Raw genomic sequence first — 19,653 nt, forward strand, 5'->3', positions numbered from 1 at the left:
CAGGGCGGTGGTGGCGTACGCCTTTAATCCCAGCACTTGGGAGGCAGAGGCAGGCGGATCTCTGTGAGTTCGAGGCCAGCCTGGTCTACAAGAGCTAGTTCCAGGACAGGCACCAAAGCTACAGAGAAACCCTGTCTCGAAAAACCACAAAAAAAAAAAAAAAGAGATTTACACCAGACGTGTACCTTTAATTCCCGAAGATCTGAATCTGCCAAGGGCCCAGATCGGATGCTGATTTGGACCCGGAGCCAAGGCCCATTTAAGGGTAGTAGGGCGGGCCCGGGAAGGCTCCGCCCCGCGTGAGGTCAGCGCGCACTGCTGCGTCTGACGCTCTGGTTGCCGCAGAGACGCCCCGCCCCCGCGCGGCGCTGCGGAACCGGAGCTCCGGGCGGCGTCGGCAGAGGCGCGGGAGGTGGCGAGGCCGGGGCAGGGCGGCAGGAGCCCGCGCGGCGACCGCAGCGAGAGCAGCAGAGACAGAGCAGACCACGACGAAGGCGCACAGGCAGCCGGGCCGGGCCGGGCCACCGGGAGAGCGGCCGCCGGGAAGCGGGCAGAAGGCCGGGCTGGCAGCTGACAGCCGCCGAGCCGCGAAGCGACATGGTGCTGCTCAAGGAGTAGTGAGTGTCGGGTCGGCTGTGCGGAAGCGAGGCGGAAGGGAGGGTCGGGATGACGGCCGCGAAAGCAGATCGCCTGCTGCGGGGGGGGGGGGGGGCGGCGGATGGAGAACACCGGATGGGGCTGTTGGGCCGCCTAGCAGGGGCGGAGGGGCCAGAGGGTGACAGACAGCACCTGAGGTGGGGTCGAATAGGCCAGACAGGAGGCCAGGAACCGGCGCGGGCCGGTGAGGGCCTGAGGAGGGGTCAATGGGACAGAGGGAGCCTGAGGTGGGACCCGAGGAATGGAGAGCGCTGGATGTGAGGTGGCCCTATAGTGGGCGCTGGGGGGGATGAAGGGGTAGACTGAGCAGTTGTGTAAGGGACCAAGGAGCAATGGGACAAGGGCAGGCAGCGCCGGCGAGTTGACTGACAGTGGGGAGGGGTTTGGGGCTGAGTAGTACGTACCGAGGGGCAGGGGAAGATCAGATAAGGTAGCTAGCTCCTAGAATGGAGTTGAGGTGGTGAGGAGGAGTGCTGAGGCGGAACCTGGGGCATGGACAGTGGCCGCCCTAGGCAGCAGAGGAAGGATTGTAATAATTGGTTGCAGAAAAAAGGACTTAAGTCAGGGCCAGGCTTGGGTGATGGGAAGGGAGAAAGAATTTAGGGGACTGAGATAACAAGGCTGGGCAGGGATAGCTGGAGTGGCATGGTATCCTAAGTAGTAGGTACAAAAGAGGAGGCTTTTGGAAGAAGCTCGGGATGCCTGCCTGGGACTTGGCAACACTTGAATGAGGAGTCTAGAAAATACCGGCAGGTTCTGAAGTGATGTGAGGAGTTTCGGTGATTGAAAAGGCAGGAAGTTAGCAAGGCACAAGACCATCCAGAAAGATAGCATAGAAAACATAGCATAAGAATGGATATGTCTGCTAATAGAGGTGGTGGGGACCAGGACGGGGACATCCAATCTCTAGCGGATTTTGGGTCTTGGTGCAAAGAGATGAGGAAATTGCTTGGAGGAATTGAGAAGGTCCCCACAAATATTTTTGGCGGGTGAGGAACTATTGATTTGGGGGACAGGCAGGCCTTGCTAGATGTTTGCTCCTGAAACCCAGGGTCTTGACTGACAGGTAGAGTTATTTGGATTGCTAAACCAAAAAGGTCACAGTGTGACCCTTTCCTGAGGATCATGGTTCCAAGTGAACATCCCAGGCTAGACTGGATGTGTGTATAGTTTCCCGAAGATTTGGGAAACTAAGATTCCCTGAAGGAGAGGGCAAGGGGACAGCACTGGGTCCTAAGCCCCAGAAGTTCAGAAATGGAAAATATCCAAATAGAAACTTGTAAAACTCTTGGTGACCAAGCAGGCGCGCAGAGGATCTCTCCCTCTTGCCAGTGAAGGCACTTTGTCCATCCCTACAGATGTCACAGTGTGCAGCTTGAATGGCAAACGAAGCAGCGAGCCAGGTAGCCTCCCACCTTGGCTCTTTTGTGAAGAACATCATTTGGAGGCCTGTCGACGGCCTCTCTTGATGTCCAGTGTTGATCCAGCCAGCGCTCAGGGCTTTATGTGGTAAAGAACAGGACCGCTCGGGTGCCAGTGCTCTCCAAGGAGAGCACGGTGCTCTTTGCATTCTAATCCTCAGTGACCAAACGAGTGAACTTCTCTCTCTTTTCAGATTTAAAAAAAAATCCCCACATGAATCCTCCAATGTGTAGAGCTGTATAGTTTTGAACTGGTCAGGCAGGGAGGAAAGGGCCTTCTGAGGAGCTGAAACGAATTTGGGAGGCAGGCAGTCCTTTCCCATTCTCTGCTCTCGCCTCTTGAAGCCCGGCTAGGGAAAGGCCCAAGGTGCTGGTGATGCAGAACCTGCCTGGCATCTCTATTTCCTTCCTGATATACTTGTGCCCTGCGCGTGCATCTCTGGGTGGGGGGCAGGATGAGAAACAGGGCAGGCGAGAGAGAGCATCAAAGTGAGGGGCTGTGGTTGCAATGCTGCAGCTTTGTAAAGGATGCGCGTGAAGGTCATGCCATGGTGAGGATGGCTCCGATCTTGGGCGGCTGGGGCCCTCTCCTTTCAAGTTGTCCCGTGGCTGCCAAGGTGGTTTTGTTCTGAGGAAACAAGGGAGAAATGTCCCCATGCGGCTGTAATGGAAGCAGGCTCAGAGCATCCTTGAAGGCACTGGCCAGAACTAGTCTCGTTTGAGGGGAGGTTTGGATCTGAAGGTTGTCCCTGTTGCTTTTGCTGACACTTCCTCCAATAGAATTTTCCCAGATTTGATTTCTGCAAATTCTTCGATGTGATTTTTGCTGTGTTCTTGAAGATAAAAGGCGTATTGTTTTCTAGGAAGTTTCTTCTGAAGGTGCAGAAATTCTGCTAAGTTGGAAGTACTTCTCTGCACTGTTGGCTTTCTGTAATGGGAGGGTTTACATTATCGAGTCTTTCTGGAGGAAGGGAGGTAGCAGGCAGTAAAGAACTTGGAGCCCATTTTTCCCCCTGCTGCTTTTTCTGCCAGATGCCCGGCTTTTGCCGTGCTGTTTTCCTCGGGTCTTAAGAAAACCGTGTGTGGAACGAGGGGATAACACACTGTTTTGCAGCCTGGAGCAAAGAGCCATGCTTGGACCTCTGCTTAGGGAGGGTGTGCTCATGCTTTACTAAGTGAGACGCAAAGGGCCCAGTGGGTTCCAGCAAGGCTGTGAGAACTGGGAATCTTAGCTTTGGCCCTTGATTGCCTTCTTATTTATCTTATTTACTTATTTATCTTGAGGCAGATAGCCCTGGCTGTGTAGCCCTGGCTGTTCTGGAACTCAATCTGTAAACCAGGTTGGCCTCAAACTCAGAGATCTGCCTGCGTTCTCCTCCTAATGTTGGGATTAAGGGTGTGTGCCACCAGGCCTGTTTCCACTTGTCTTACTTGGATTTTTGTTTTGTTTTGTTTTTTGAGACAGGGTTTCTTTGTGTAGCCCTGGCTGTCCAGGAACTCACACTGTAGACCAGGCTGACCTCAAACTCAGAGATCTGCCTGCCCCTGCCTCCCAAGTGCTGAGATTAAAGATGTGGACCACCACTGCCCTGCTTTGTTTGCTTGTTTTTTAAACAGGGTCTTACCATGTAACTTGGGCTGGCCTGGAACTATATAGACCAGGTTGGCTTCAAACTCACAGAGATCCACCTGCCTCTGCCTCCTCAGTACTGGGTGGCTTGACTTCTGAGTCCAGTCAAAGCCTTTCTTTTCATCTCTTTGACCTCAAAGTATTGAACTGGGGGTCAGCCACTGGTCTGTCACAAGTTCAAGGCACCTGGGGAAGTGCCTCTAGTCTTCTCAGCTCTCTGAAATTCTGACCCTCTTGAGGACTTTGCTGGCCACAATTTCTCTATCAGCTTATTTGTGGTACCTTCCAACAACTGCAGGTGGTCAAGATGCAGGGGGAAAGAAAGTGATGGGCTAGAGTGCCTTTGGGTGGCTCCTGGAGGTCAGAGCTGCATGAGGAAACTTTGCCACGTATCATCCTGCAGAGAGCATAGTTGGTGGCACTCAAGTCTTTAGGGTTGACTAAGCCTCTAGGCAATTGTCCGCTTCATAGCCTTTGACCCTGAGGACTGATGTTGGGAAGTTGGGCCCCTGACACACATCCACAGGGCCACCTTCTTCTGGTCTGATACCTTATGATAAGCCTTCCCAGTTAGCTTCTGGGAAGATGCATGGGCAAGGCTTGTTGGAGAGAGATGGTTGAGGGAGCAGGCGAGAAAGGTGTGAGAGAGTGGCCTGTGAAGTAGATAGTGGGGAATTCAGGTTTGCTCTGAATTACAGAGTTCTAAATGGGATTCCAAAAGGGCGTGGGGGACCCTGGTCTCACAGCATCCAGAGGGCCATTCCCTGCTTACTTTGCCAGTGAGTGGGGAATTGGATGCAGCAGAGCATGGGCCACTGTACTGAGGTGATGCTTCAGAGTCTGGAGTTGATGCTCTTTTCCTTCTTTTGCAGTCGAGTCATCCTGCCTGTGTCTGTAGATGAGGTAAGTCCTTTTTCCCTCTCATTTCATCCATAGTTCATAAATACTTGTGAAAACATTAGCTTAGTTGGCCTGGGAGTGGCCACACTGTTTGTGTAGCTTTCATTTATGTTCTAATACAGAGCCAAAGATCAGCTTAAATTCCTGATGCTGGGGCTGGAGAGATGGTTCAGTGCTCTTCCAAAGGTCCTGAGTTCGATTCCCGGCAACCACATGGTGGCTCACAACCATCTGTAGTGAGGTCTGGTGCCCTCTTCTGGCCTGCAGACATACACACAGACAGAATATTGTATACATAATAAATAAATAAATATAAAAAAAAATTCCTGATGCTACTTTCTGCTAAAGGAGGGCATGTCTGTTGTGAGTCTGGTACCTGAGTATAGCCATTCTCAAGCTTGCTGGATAACTTTGTGTAGAGACTAAGGCAGCTCTTCGTCTGCTGGTCTGCTGGGACTGAACCCTGTGGGACATGTGATTGACAAGCTTCAGTTTGTGAATGTCTGGGGCCTCCATGCCTAGGCAGAGGACAGTATTTTCTAGTCACTGGTGCTCTCTGGCTGTGAAGCAAACCAGCAAGGCCAGAAATCTCTTGAGTCCCCAGACACATGTTAGGTGACTGCTGGAAAGACCAAGGAACAGAAACCACCTTTTATGGAGGGCAGAAGATGACAAATGGGCTTGGCTTGCCCTCTGTCCTTTTATGGTTCCTAGGTCTGACAGCCTGTGCTTGTGGAGCTGCAGCAGTCATTGCCACAAGAAGGTCCATAGGCTCTGCTGACTCAGAGCCGTCTCTTGGATAGCAGAAAACTGTCATGGAGCCTCCCTTGTCCCACCCTTTCTCTGAACTTCCTCTCTTCTCCCTTCCTGGCCAAGCTTGTTCTTGACTTTCCTCTGAATCCATAGCTCCACCCCAGCTTCCAGTGAAATGAAAGCCAGCCTGAACCCCCGGTTGTTGGCACCATCTCTTTTCCCTGTAGGACCAATGGGAAACTCCTGGGCTCCACAGAGCTGGACCTCTGAGAAATGAAGGCAGGATAGCAGAGCTTAGAGCACTCTTTTTTTTTTTTTTTTTTTTTGGTTTTTCGAGACAGGGTTTCTCTGTGGTTTTGGAGCCTGTCCTGGAACCAGCTCTTGTAGACCAGGCTGGTCTCGAATTCACAGAGATCCGCCTGCCTCTGCCTCCCAAGTGCTGGGATTAAAGGTGTGCGCCACCACCGCCTGGCTAGAGCATTCTTTAAACATTTTTTTTTAAATGTGTGTGTGTTTCTCTCTTTGTGTGTATGTTGTGTATGTGGGGTTAGGGTAACAGGCAGTTGTGAGTTGCCCAGTGTAGGTCAAGCACAGATCTTCTAATGGGGTGAAGTGCTCTTACCCAGTGAGCCGTCCCTCCAGCCCTGTGGTGGGAGCATTCCTTAGATGAAACCAGTCACCCTCAGGAGTGATGTCTGTGCATCAGCTCTGAGAGGGTTATCTCCAATGGGGTGCTGAGTACTTGATAAAAGCTGCGGAGATCTGGGAGAGAGGGACAGATGTGAACTTGAACATGGTCTGAGATCTAGGAGACAAAAGAGACATCTAGGTGCCAGTGGCAGAAGAATTAACATCAAGAGCTTGCAGCCAGCTTGGGCATACAGCACGATTCCATCTCAAAATAAAATAAATGAATTAAATAGTAAAAGCAGGGTGATGGTGGCACACACCTTTAATTCCAGCACTCAGGAGGCAAAAGCAGGTGGAGTTTGAGTTTGAGGCCAGTCTGGTCTACAGAGAGAGTTCTAGGACAGCCAAGGCTAAATTAGAAACAAAAAACAAAAACAACAGTAGTTCACAATTCTAATCTTGGCATTTGGGAGGCTGAGGCAGGATGATTGAAGTCAGCCTGAGCTACAAGTTGAGTTTTAGGACAGAGTGATAACTTGTTTCAAAAAAAAATGATAAAGAAGCTGGGTTTATGGGCTGGAGAGATGGCTCAATGGTTAAGAGCATTGCCTGCTCTTCCAAAGGTCCTGAGTTCAATTCCCAGCAACCACATGGTGGCTCACAACCATCTGGAATGAGGTCTGGCGCCCTCTTCTGGCCTTCAGGCATACACACAGACAGAATATTGTATACATAATAAATAAATAAAATATTTTAAAAAAAAGAAGAAGCTGGGTTTGGTGTCACATGCCCTTTAGTCTCAGTACTTAGATCCAGGCAGAGGCAGGTGAATCTCTGTGAGTTTGAGGCCAGCCTGGTCTACCTGACAAGTTCCAGGCTAGTCAGGGCTACATAGTGAGATCCTATCTTAAAACAACAACAACAAAACAAACAAACAACAAAAAAAAAAGAAGCAAAATAAAGCCGACTGGGTGTGGTGGTGCCTGAGTTTAACTCCAGCACTCCAGACAGAGGCAGGTAGATCTCTGAGTTTGAGTCCAGCCTGGTCTACAGAGTGAGTTCTGGGATAGCCAGGGGTACACAGAGAAACCCTGTCTTGAAAAAAGATAAAGAAAAACAAAGCAATAACCAACAAGTAGTGGGGAGGAGGGAAGAGACAGACACACATGCATACATTGAGGAACCTAAGGAAAAAAAGAAAATGGCTAGGTAGATGCTGTGATACACGGAGCTCCCTGAGATAGACCTGGGTCCTGGAAACCATGTGCTTAGGTATAGCTTTGGGAGAGTTGGCCTCCTTTGAGGGCCTTGCTGTCAATATTAAGAATAGTAAGGGCTGGAGAGATGACTCAGCCGTTAAAGACTAGGCTCACAACCAAAAATATAAGAGTTCGGTTCCCAGCACCCACGGCTGTCTCTCCAGCCACCTTAGCCAGGCGATGGTGGCGCACGCCTTTAATCCCAGCACTCGGGAGGCAGAGGCAGGCGGATCTCTGTGAGTTCGAGACCAGCCTGGTCTACAAGAGCTAGTTCCAGGATAGGCTCCAAAACCACAGAGAAACCCTGTCTCGAAAAACCCAAAAAAAAAAAAAAAAAAAAAAAAAAAAAATCAAAAAAAAAAGAATAGTAAGCGAGTTTACGCCGGGCGGTGGTGGCACACGCCTTTAATCCCAGCACTCGGGAGGCAGAGGCAGGTGGATCTCTGTGATCTCTGTGAGCTGGAGATCAGTCTGGTCTACAAGAGCTAGTTCCAGGACAGGCTCCAAAACCACAGAGAAACCCTGTCTTGAAAAACCAAAAAAAAAAAAAAAATAGTAAGCGAGTTCAATGCCATGTTTGTCTACATAGGGAGTTTCAGGCTAGCCAGGGCTACATAGTAAGAACCTATCCTAAAAAGAAAAAAAAAGCCTGTGTAGTAGTGGTGGCGCATGCTTTTAATCCCAGCACTCGGGAGGCAGAGGCAGGCAGATCTGGTCTACAGAGCAGAGTTCCGGGACAGCTAGAGCTACACAGAGAAACTCTGTCTCGAAAAACAAACAAAAGGGTATGTAACATGATTTCCTAACAGAAAGCCTGATTGTCCCTTACCTTGAAACTTAGGCGGTCCAATGACTGTCTTCTCCCAGTCAGAACGGTGGGCCAGTGGGTGGCAGGAAGGGGAGATACCCACCTCGAGAACATCCTCCTGGCAGTTTTTAGCTGCCTTGGTTTTGGAGCATGGAGGAAGTGGTGAGACAGAGCTCGGTAATGAGAGCCTGGGTCAAGCAGAAGCTTGGGAAGTGCGTGCTGGTTCAGGGTGAGTCTGTGTGGTGTGGTCAGCCTGTTCTCAGCAAGAAAACACTGACGGAGACAGCAGGGCGGCAGGGGTGAAGCTGCTCCATCAGTAGCTTGAACCTTAGTTCTGGATAATCAGAAAATTCTAGAATGGGGAGAGTGAAGAAGTAAGTAAGGAACAGTGTCTCCACTGGTAACCCCTTTCTGACTCACCGTTCCCATGAGAACGGCCCAGCGTCATGTGACTGCTATATTCACTTCCTATATTGGAGACTGTCTTGAGTCCCTTGGAGATTCTGATTTGGGGAGGAAAAAAAAGAAACAGAGAAGGTCATGGCTTATAGTCATCCTGATGGCCTGAATCGATATTTGGGGGCAGAATTAGCTTGTTTGGCCAGAGCCTTTAGTATAACACTACCTTGGGTTTCCAGGCATCCTGTAGCAGAGCAAGAAAGCTCTGGCTGTTTGATATGGGTGTGTCCACCAGCGGTTCCTGGCCACCTTCTGTGGACAGAGCAGATCATTCCTCTGTGGAACCTGGCCTGACAGGGCTCTATGGGTGGACCAACAAAGTGCTGCTTTTCTTGCCTTTTTTTTTTTCTTTTTCTTTTTTTTTTAAACAGAGTCTTACTGTATATTCTTGGCTAACCTGACCCAGGGTGGCCTTAAATTCATGGCAATCCTTTTGGCACAGCCTCCTGTGGCCGGGATTACAGGTGTGGGCCACTTGAGCCTAGCTGTACTGCCGTATTTGTTATGTGTGTCATTCAGTGTTTCTGCTCCACATTTCTCCTCCCTCGGTTCCTACTCCCTGATTAACCAAGTGGTAGAGTCTTCTGTTTTGCTTCCCTGAGTGACTTAGTCTGTGGGACAAGGGGACAGCTCTCAAGGGCAATGTAACATTGTTTTCAGCCTAAAGAAGTTGGAATTCTGGTCTCCTGGAGCTCCGTATCTGATTTTGTGGTCTGACTCCCACCCTTACTGCCCCCCAATCTTGAGTCTGGCAACTTCCCAGGATGTAGCCCGGCTGTGCCAGAGGGGACCTTATGCCTTGTGCAGATCTGTCTTCTTTACTTCTTTGGATTAACCGAACTACTTGTCTCGCTGGGATTAAAGGATCAGAATATCAAGAGAGATTAAAGGGTAAGAGGCCAGCACGCAGACTGATCCTCTTAGAGCCCGCCCTGTGATTTCCTGCAGCTGAAGGGAATCCCTGAAGACCAAGGTCTCTGCCAGGCCCCTCCCCAAGGAGCGCTACTAGCTCGCTGTGGCTAGTCTTGTCTACAGACCCTCTCCCCAGCCTGCCCTTTTAGGGTTTGCTGAGTCAGCCATTCAGTGTCCTTAGGACTCTCTCCAGAGCAGAGCTCCTGCTGTTTCACGTGAGGAAGGAAGCCTTGGCTCAGCCAGTCCCTGACCCACCTGATATGGGTTTCAAGTGTGCCTTAGCAGGTGATAGGACTGGAGAGGTGCAGGATCTAGTGTGGGATTCCATGAGGCACCAAAGCTGCGCTGGTATTGCTCAAGATTAGCAAGATCTAGGCTCTCACTCTCTCAGAAGTTTCTCTGGGTGGAACTAACTGAGCCTTGATCATTTACCCGAGCATTACCTTGGCATTCCTTGATGAGCGTTCGCTTTGGAGGCTCGGGCTTCTTAGGCTTGTGGTCAGCAGCGAACTGTTGTGGGCCACTGTGTTCCCCGCAGGGTGTCACTCAGATGTCTCCTGGCAGTGCTTAGGGGACTGAGGTGGAGAAGGCTCAGGCTGTGCTGGAGCATCCGTGACCGCTCTTGCTGGCAGTGGTGCTGCAGCTGAGTTGGTGGTAGATGATCTTAATCTGAGGGAGAGAATACCACTAGTCTTACCCCTGGGGGTGCCAGGATTCAGGGGAGGGTGTAAAGGGCAAGGAAAGCTGTATGTCCACCCCTCGCAGGTGGGGTGATGGAGTTGTCTGTCTTTTCCTCGGCCTTCTTGCCCTTGGCAGCCATGAGGAAGACACATCTTTTGGAAGAGATGTAATTTCCTGCTCGGTCACAGCTCATTTTCTCTGTACAGTTCATTTTCTTTCTTTCTTTTCTTTTCTTTTCTTTTTCTTTTCTTTTTTTTTTTTTTTGCTTTTGAAACATGATCTCACAATTTAGCTGCGGCTGTCCTAGAACTTGTTATGTTGACCAGGCTGGCCTTGAACTCAGAGATCCACCTGTTCTGTTTTCTCAGAGCTGAGATTACAGCCCACCAGGCCAGAGTCTTCAGTATGTTTTCCGCCTCCAGATAATTTTTCTTAGAAATAGGGGTAGGGTAGGCTTGGACACTGTCTCTAAGTCAGCAGTCCTATGCCAGACTGTCCTAAGGGGTTAGAGGAGGCCAGTGACTTGATAGGGTGACATGTGACCCAAATAAAGGAAAACCAGGCTTTTGCCACCTAACAACTGCCAAGACAGAGGGGCACACAGCCAGCATAGCCGTGGAAAGGGATCTGTAATGCAGGGAGCAGGAGCAGACTTCGGTCTGCCAGGAGTGGGGAAAATCTGGAGATGTCTTGTTTGAGAGCTTCTGAGGGCCCTGTAGGTAAGGAAAAGCCATACAGGAGAAAAAGCAAGTGAACTGAGCCAGTTTTTGCCAGAAGTTGTGGGCTCCACAGCACTGGACAGCTTTCTTGGATAAGAAGTCGGAGTCTTGGTTTCTGTGTTTATTTTTGTTGTTGCTTGTGGGTTTTGTTTTTTTGTTTGTTTTTGTTTTCAAGATAGGGTTTTGAGCCGGGCGGTGGTGGCGCATGCCTTTAATCCCAGCACTCGGGAGGCAGAGGCAGGCGGATCTCTCTCTGAGTTCAAGACCAGCCTGGTCTACAGAGCTAGTTCCAGGACAGGCTCCAAAACCACAGAGAAACCCTGTCTTGAAAAACCAAAAACAAAACAAAACAAAACAAAACAAAACAAAAAGATAGGGTTTTGCTGTGTAGCCCTAGCTATCTTGGAACTCTGTAAACCAGGCTGGTCTCAAACTCAGGGATCCACCTGCTTTGGCCACCTGAGTGCTGAAATTAAAGGCATGTGCCACCACCGCCTGACTGTTTTGGTTTTGTTTTTGTTTTTTTGAGACAGGGTTTCTCTGTAGCTTTGGAGCTTCTGCTGGAACTAGCTCTTGTAGACCAGGTTGGCCTCTAACTCACAAAGATCTGCCTGCCTCTGCCTCCCGAGTCCTGGGATTAAAGTAGTGCACCACCACTGCCCGGCCCTGTTTTGTTTTTTTGACACAGGGTCTCACACTGTAGCCAGAGATACCAAGGGACTCACTGTAGCCCAGGCTGAAGCATAGTCATGGCAGGTCTCTTGCCCCAGCCTCCCGAGTGCTGCATTACAAGGATGAGATGCTATGCTTAGCTTTAAGGTCTGCTTAAATAAGTGAGATAGAGGGATTTGTAGCTAACTGAAATCCTGTCTTGGGGTCTGATATCAGAGCTGGGTCCTGGCCAAGAGACACCCTGGACTGTATAATGTTTCTGGGTGGTTCTGTGAGATTAAGTATAGTCTGTACTCTCTCTAAACTCATGGGTTTGTAAAAATGGGAAGATGAAATTGAATACCTCTGATGGTTAAAGAAAGCCTGCAGTCCCAGCTACTTGGGAGGCTGATGTAGGAAAACAGAAAAGAGGGTTGAGGAGAGGCTCAGGGCTTGAGCACTTACCGAAGAGCCTAGCATGCTTGAGGGCCTGGGTTCAATCCTTAGTGCTGGAAAGAAAAAAAAAGTAGTAGAAGAAAGAAAAAGTGAAGGCAAGTGAGAGATGCAGCAGTGCAGAGTTCCCCATTGTCTTGGACCACTGTGAAGGCACAGGTGGAGGTGGGGCCATGGGTAACTGTTGTAAGTAATGCCTGTCTCTCTGGTTCTTTAGTACCAAGTGGGCCAGCTGTATTCTGTGGCTGAAGCCAGTAAAAATGAAACTGGTGGTGGGGAAGGAGTGGAGGTCCTGGTGAACGAGCCCTATGAGAAGGACGACGGTGAGAAAGGCCAGTACACACACAAGATCTACCACTTACAGAGGTACGTGCCCCAGGTGGCTGGGTGGGAACGTGGCCTACCTTGTCGGTGGTGGCACTGGCTAATTGGGAGTGTCTCCAGGTTATAAACTGGTAGCCCAAGTTGCTTCATCTCTCAGATTGGGCGTGGGCAGTACTTCTTTGTTTATTTAAAGATTTTTTTTTTGTTATTAAAAAAAGTGACTACACTTACCCTATCATGCTCCCAGTCCTTAGAAGCTATTTTGAGCTATTTTGGCATCTTGTGAGCTCTTCCATTGTCCTAAGTACAGGAAGTATGTGTGGAGTGTGTATAAACAGGCACTCTTTCCTATATTTTGTGTTGATTGTACTGTACTATACATGCTGTTCTTTCCTCTGTAGTTAGCTTTCATGTCATAGCTGCCTTCCCAGTATTTCCTGCCTGGTCGTTTGCTGGGGATTCAGCCCAGAGCCTCACTTATGCTAGGCTATGGTCGGCCCCTTCCAAGCCCTCCCTCCTGCCTTATTCTTTCAAAGCATGCATAAGAACCTGGCATTCTGGTGCTTGCCCAGAATCTAAGCACCTGGGAAGCTGAGACAGGAGGACGGTGAGTGAGGCCATCTAAGATTATTTAACTAGTTACAGGTCAGTCTAGCTACAAAACGTCTCAAAAACAAACAAGCCACCAACAAAACAAAGAAACAGCAACAACAAAAAAAACCTCTCAGTGCTGTAGGAAATCCTACAGCCAGTAGTTACCCACCCAAGAAGGTAGTTGCTCATAGTATTTTGTACATGCGCTGTAAGCTGTTTGAGAAGCTCACTCTTGCGATCCATGTTATAGTGATTTCCAGATACATAAGAGTCCTGCAGAACTACTTCTGCACACTTCTTTTGATATACTTATATCTATAAGTCTGTAGTAAATGCGTAAAAAGTGTACTTGTTAGGTCAGATAGTATGTAAATTCTAATTTTGTAGAATCAGGTGCCAGAGAAAGTTTAGTACCACTCTCTCTTTTTGGTTTTTTGAGACAGGGTTTCTCTAGCTTTGAAGCCTGTCCTAGAACTCACTCTGTAGATCAGGCTGGTCTTGAACTCACAAAGATCCACCTGCCTCTGCCTCCCTACTGCTAGGATTAAAGGCGTGTACCACCACTGCTGGGCTACTCACTTTTTTTTAAAAAAAAAAAAAAGATTTTTATTTTATGTGCATTGATATTTTGCTTGTGTGTATGTCTGTGTGAAAGTGTCGGATCCCTTGGAACTGAAGTTATAGGCAGTTGTGAGCGCCATGTGGGTGCTGGGAATTGAACCCAGTGCCTTTGGAAGAGCAGCAAGTGCTCTTAATTGCTGAGCCATCTCTCTAGCCCCAAGTACCTCTCTTTTGATCAAAGGCATATATATAAATATTTTTTTTAAATTGTATCAATTTTGTGTGTGTATGTGTGTTTGTGTGTGTGAGAAAGTTGAGACAGGGTAGGGTCTCTCTAGGATGTAGCTCTGGCATGTAGATCAGGCTGACTTTGAACTCACAGAGATAAGAGATCTACCTGCCTCTGCCTCCAGTGCTGGGTTTAAAGGTATGTACTACTATGCCCAGATAATACATTTTAAGGTTTATTTCATTTGAATTACATGTATGTGTGGGTATTTGCATGTGAGTGCAGGTGTCTGTAGAGGCCAGAAGGAGGGTTTGAATCCCCTGGAGGAGCTGCAGTTACTGTGCTCTTGTGGGTTTCTGATGAGGGTGCTGAGAACCAAACTCAGGTCCATTGCAAAAATAGTGTTTCCTAACCATTGGGCCACCTCCAGCACCTTAACATTGTTTTTTACATTTATTTTGTGTGTGTGTGTGTGTGTGTGTGTGTGTGTAGTACTGGAGTGTACTACGTGTGTGTAGAGTCGGTCAGAGGACAACCTTCAGGAGTTGTTTTTCTCTTTCCACTTCGTAGGACTGGGGATTGAACAAAGGGCATCAGGCTTGGTAGCAAGCACCTTTATCCACTGAGCCATCTCTCTAGTTCAGCATTTAAATATTTTTTCTGAGATGACAAAAATGTCTCAGTGGCTGGCCTAAAGCTCACTATGTAGACCAGGCTGGCCTTGAACTCAAAGAGATCCATCTGTCTCTGTCTTTTGACTGCTGGGATTAAAGGTTTGTGCCACCATGCCCAGATAGCCTATTTTATTTATGTCTGTCCCCTCTCTCCCTCTCTGTGTATGTGTATATTTGTGTGCTTGTCTTTAGAGGGAACCAAACTTGGGTCTTCTTGAAAAGCAGCAATTGCTCTTAACATCTGAGCCACCTTTCTAGACACCCCCCCTTTTTTTTTAAAGATTTTTTTCCCAGTGTTTTCATATAATTCCGGAATTCACTTGTATACTGGAATTTATAGTAAAGCACACCTATTTGCTGAATCCCAAACCTAAATGACTTTATAGCAAACCATGAGCTGACCCAAAGGGCCTTGAAACCAGCTGTAAGCGTTTACCAGCTAGAATGGGAGTCAACCAGACTGTTTAAGAAATGAGTCAAGCAGGGCTGGAGAGATAGCTCAGCAGCTAAGAGCATATGCTGCTCTTGAGGAGTACCCGGCACCCATGTCTGATCACTCACAATGCCTGTGACTCCAGCTCCAGACAATCCAGTGTCTCCTTCTGGCCACTGTGGGCATCTGCACCTGCGTGTACATACCTACACACAGGCATGCATATAATTAATAATAAAGTAAATGGTTTGTTTTTAGTGGATAAAGAGCTATGTATTCATTTCATACAAGCCTGTGACTTGAGTTCAAATTCCCGAACCCATGTAAAAGCTGGACAGAGGAAAGTGCACAGAAGATGGGAGAGACTTGGAAACTGATGTGCGAACCAGCATGGCAGAAACAGCAACAAACATCAAAGAGACTCTGCCTCAAATAAGGGAGAAGCTGAGGACTGGTACCTGAGGTTGACTTCAAACCTCCATGTAACCTCACTCACACACAAAAATGTATCATATACACACACGCACACACACACACACACAAAACAACAAAACAAAAATACTATATAGAACTGAGAAAAATAAATCTGAATCTTTCTTTTATGGTCAAGTACACATAACATAAAATTCAGCATTGCAACCATTTTGAATTGTTCAGTTTAATGACATTAAGTACATTCACATTTCCATGCCACTTAAACCTGGATCTTGGGGCTAGAGAGATAGTTCAGTGGCTAAGAGCACTGGCCGCTTCTCCAAAGGACCTGAGGTCAATTCCCAGCACCCATACGGCAGCTCACAATGATTGATAAACCCTTGTTCCAGGGTATCTGGATCCCTCTTCTCACCTCCATGGACACCAGACACACAAAAATACATGCAGGCAAAACACTCAAACACATAAAATTAAACTAAGTTAAATCGAACTTTAAGAAGCTGAATTTTAATTTTTAGTCCCTAAATAGAGCTGAACTCAGTTTCATTTTTGTGTAGTGAAATCCTGGGTTCTCTTTGGTTGCCACTCTGGTGAAAGGATAGTGTAAACCATGAGGTCTGAGTGAATCCTCCATTGTCTGCTCAGTGAGCTCAGCTGAACTCGGTGGCAGAGAAGAAATCTGTATATGAGGGGAGTGCAACCCTCCTTGCTTCTTCCGTGCACGAAAGAGTATAGACACTGAGTTGCTACCGCTGTTAACCCAGAACACCTTATTTCCAAAGGGGGCGTGTTCCTGTGCTCATCACCAGCTGCCCTCATGAGAACAACAGCCTTTTGGAATGAGTTCTGATCCCTCATCTATCTCCTTAACATCTCTACGATCCACATTGTTTTCCATTTTCCCTGGTGTTGATTGCTCCAGCAATTTCCAGCTGTCCTCTGGCCTTCCACTTCTCTGTGTGGCAAGCATTCTGTCTGAGGATCTGCGCAGTCTTCCTGAGCTGTGGCTGTAAAGCTTCCCTTTGTCCTTGGGATGAAGTCCAACTGGCTCACTTAATTTACAAACGCCTGTGACTCTGCCCCTAGGATTCTCTTGCACTCCACCCTACCTTGCAGTAACTCCTCCTTCTCCCAGCTTTTTCTGCCCCACTCCCATCCTGTTTCTTGGCCTCCTGCACATGCCCTGCTCCATGTGTTCTTGTGTTCTAACTGCCCTGAGGAGCCTGCCTTGAGTCTTGTGCCTCCCTCACCATGTGTTCGCAGTGCCCTTCACCTGGAGCCCTGTGCTTACCCTATTAGAACACATTCTTTCAGACCTGTCTGTAGTAGTCTGCCTCTCGACCATTTGGTTCCTGTGTATCCAGTGCCTGGCACATAGAAGCATCACCTAGACGAATGTGTATTTATGTGTAAAGACTCCAAGGCTTGCTCTGGGGGCTGGGAGTTGGATGTCTGCTGTGGGGCTAGCTCTTTCCCTTAGGCCTGAGGCATGAATAAAGGTGATGAATTTGCTAGAGCCTATTGAAGATTATGTAAGCTCCCATCTAAAAGTTAGGAATGGTGGAGCTGCAATGTAGCTCAGTGCTTGGGTATTTGCCTGTCATATGTGAGACCCAGTAAAACACACACACACATACACAGAGAGGCAGAGATAGAGAGACAGAGACAGAGAGACAGACTAAAAAAGGAATTTATGTACTTACAGAAAGTTAGGTACATCCATTGTCCTGTAACATTAGAGGAAAATTGTATAAAAGGGGCTGAAGAAATGGCTCAGTAGCTGACAATACTGGCTGCTCTTGCAGAGGACTTGGGTTTGCTTCTTAGCATCTCATGGTGGCTCACAGCTATCTGTAACTCCTGTTCTAGTGGACTAAAGCCCCCTTATCGCCTGGGCGGGTGTATATGGAGCACAGATATACATGTGGGCAAAACACTAATATACATAAAGATAATAAATAAATCTTTAGAAACAGTGGAGAAATTGGAGAGAAGAAAATATTATTTAGGTATGACTGTGCATACCTGTAAGTCCAGCACTTGGGAGGCAGAGACAGGCGAATCTCTGTGAATTTGAGGCCAGCCTGATCTACAGAGCGAGTTTCAGGATAGCCAAAGTTAGAAAAAAACCCTCTCCTATGGAGGGGGGAGGACCTTGGACTTTCCACAGGGCAGGGAACCCTGACTGCTCTTGGGACTGGAGAGGGAGGAGAAGAGGAGTGGGGGGAGGGGGGGAAGAGGGGGAGGGAAATGGGAGGTGGGGAGGAAGCAGAAAAAAATTTTTTTTCAAATAAAAATAAATAAATAAATAAATAAATAAATAAATAAATATAGATGGGGGAAAAAAACCCTCTCCTGAAAAACAAAACAGAAGACAAGGGCATCTAAGTTTAAGGCCAGCCTTGGCTACATAGTGAGTTCAAGGGTAGCTTGGATCCTAGGTAGGGTGTTTTTTGTTTGTTTTTTTCTGTGATGAACATTGTGACCAAAATAACCTGAAGAGGAAAGGGTTTATTTCACCTTATACATTATAGTCTGTCATCAAGAGAAGTCAGGGCAGGAACTCAAGATAAGGACCTGGAGGTAACACCTGAAGCAGGGGCTATAGAGGTTACTGGTTTCTCAGTCTGGTTTTTTTTTTTTTTTAAACAGATTTATTTATTATGTATACAGTGTTCTGAGTGTTCTGTATACATGTACACCTGCTGGCCAGAAGAAGGCACCATATATCATTGTGAATGGTTGTGAACTACCATGTGGGTGCTATAACTTGAACTCAGGATCTCTGGAAGAACAGCCAGTGCTCTTAACCTCTGAGCCATCTCTCCAGCCTCCTGCTCAGTCTGTTTTTATAACATCTAAAACCACCTGCCCAGGGATGGCACCACCCACATTGAGCTGAGCCTTCCCACATCAACCATCAATCAAGAAAAGTGTCTTATACACTTGCCCACAGGCCAATCTTTTGGAGGTGTTTTGTTAATCAAGAGTCCCTCTTTCCAGATATGTCTAGGTTTGTGTCAAGTTGACAGAAACCACCTTGCATACTTGGGCTACAGAGTGAAACTACTTTTTTTTAAAAATTATATATTTATTTATTTATTATGTATACAATAGTCTATCTGTATGTATGTCTGCAGGCAGAAGAGGGCACCAGACCTCATTACAGATGGTTGTGAGCCACCATGTGGTTGCTGGGAATTGAACTCAGAGCCTTTGGAAGAGCAGGCAATGCTCTTAACCACTGAGCCATCTCTCCAGCCCCGAAACTACTTTGTTTTCAAAGAAGGGCTATATATGTAATTTAGTTGGTAGGATGCTTACCTAGCATGCCAAGGCCCTGGCTTCAGTGCCTGGCACCATGTACACTGCGTGTGGTGGTGTATGCCTGTAGTAGAGGCAGAATGATCGGAAGTTTGAGGCCAGTGTAGGATACATGAGACTCTGTGGCAGGGGAGGAGACAGAGACAAACACGGGAACAGGGGAGAAGCAGGAAGGGAGAAGGAAGTACTCCTCCTGGGAGGTCAATGACTACGAGGCCTCCTTGTTTTCCGAGAACTTAGGAAAACAGACCAGATGGTTTGAATATCATACTACTATGTATGTATGTGTAGGCAGAGGTCAGAGGTCAACATTGGGTGCCTTCCTCTATCACCTAAAAGATGTATCCCTGGGTGGCCTGAAACTCACTGTGGAGACCAGGCTGGCCTCAAACTCAGAGAGATCCACCTGCTTCTGCCTCCTGAGTGCTGAAATTAAAGGAGTGTGCTACTGCTCCTAGCCCCAACTTACTCTCTGAGGTAGGATCTCTAACTGAACTAATTGGTTAGACCATCTGTCCAGTGATCTCTAGGAATCTTCCTGTCTCCGTCCCTACCCCAAACACTGGGGTTACCAGTGCTACTATACCTAGCTTTTTATGTGGGTGCTGGGGCTCCAAACTTAGGGAGGTACTTTACTGACTGAGCCATCTTTCCAGCCCTCGGAGCCCATGTTCTAAGTCAGTTAGCTGTCCCCCGCCAGCAGTAGACCTAGGCTGGTGAGTTGACCCTGGCTGTACTGCTTCCCAGTGGGCTCTGGGAGACTACAGTGAGGAAGCAATGTCTGTAAAGTGTCCTAAGCCCTTGGTTATGGTGAGTGGCCAGAGCAGGTGTTGGTGCTATCTGTAGCTGGTCAAACCGAGGTGTCAAGCTCTGGCAGGTGGCTTCTTAAACACAGTAGCCTGCTTATCTCGTGGAAAAGTACTTATCAACTTAGACACTGAAAGGCAGGAGCTGTGGGCTGAAGACTGTGGTGCAAACCTTTTACCTACTTTATCTTGCCTCCATTTTTTTGCTCATCACCTCTTTTTTTGCTACAGCAAAGTACCCACATTTGTTCGAATGCTGGCCCCAGAAGGAGCCCTGAATATACATGAGAAAGCCTGGAATGCCTACCCTTACTGCAGAACCGGTGAGTACAGAGCTGCT

At 47.9% G+C, this 19,653-nt stretch overlaps 1 protein-coding gene across 1 annotated transcript in view; it reads left to right on the forward strand.

Annotated features, from left to right (window-relative positions):
- The first annotated feature begins 346 nt into the window (after positions 1-346).
- Pitpna (phosphatidylinositol transfer protein alpha) overlaps positions 347-19,653 on the forward strand; it is a 43,483-nt gene continuing 24,176 nt past the window's right edge. Inside the window, exons 1-4 of the mRNA XM_057774644.1 lie at positions 347-617; positions 4,581-4,611; positions 12,151-12,299; positions 19,545-19,636. Of these exons, the coding sequence (XP_057630627.1) occupies positions 598-617; positions 4,581-4,611; positions 12,151-12,299; positions 19,545-19,636 (292 nt within the window). The 5' untranslated portion in view covers positions 347-597. The remainder of the gene's footprint in view (positions 618-4,580; positions 4,612-12,150; positions 12,300-19,544; positions 19,637-19,653) is intronic.

This window comes from Chionomys nivalis, chromosome 7 (genome assembly GCF_950005125.1).
Source record: "Chionomys nivalis chromosome 7, mChiNiv1.1, whole genome shotgun sequence".
NCBI lineage: Eukaryota > Metazoa > Chordata > Mammalia > Rodentia > Cricetidae > Chionomys > Chionomys nivalis.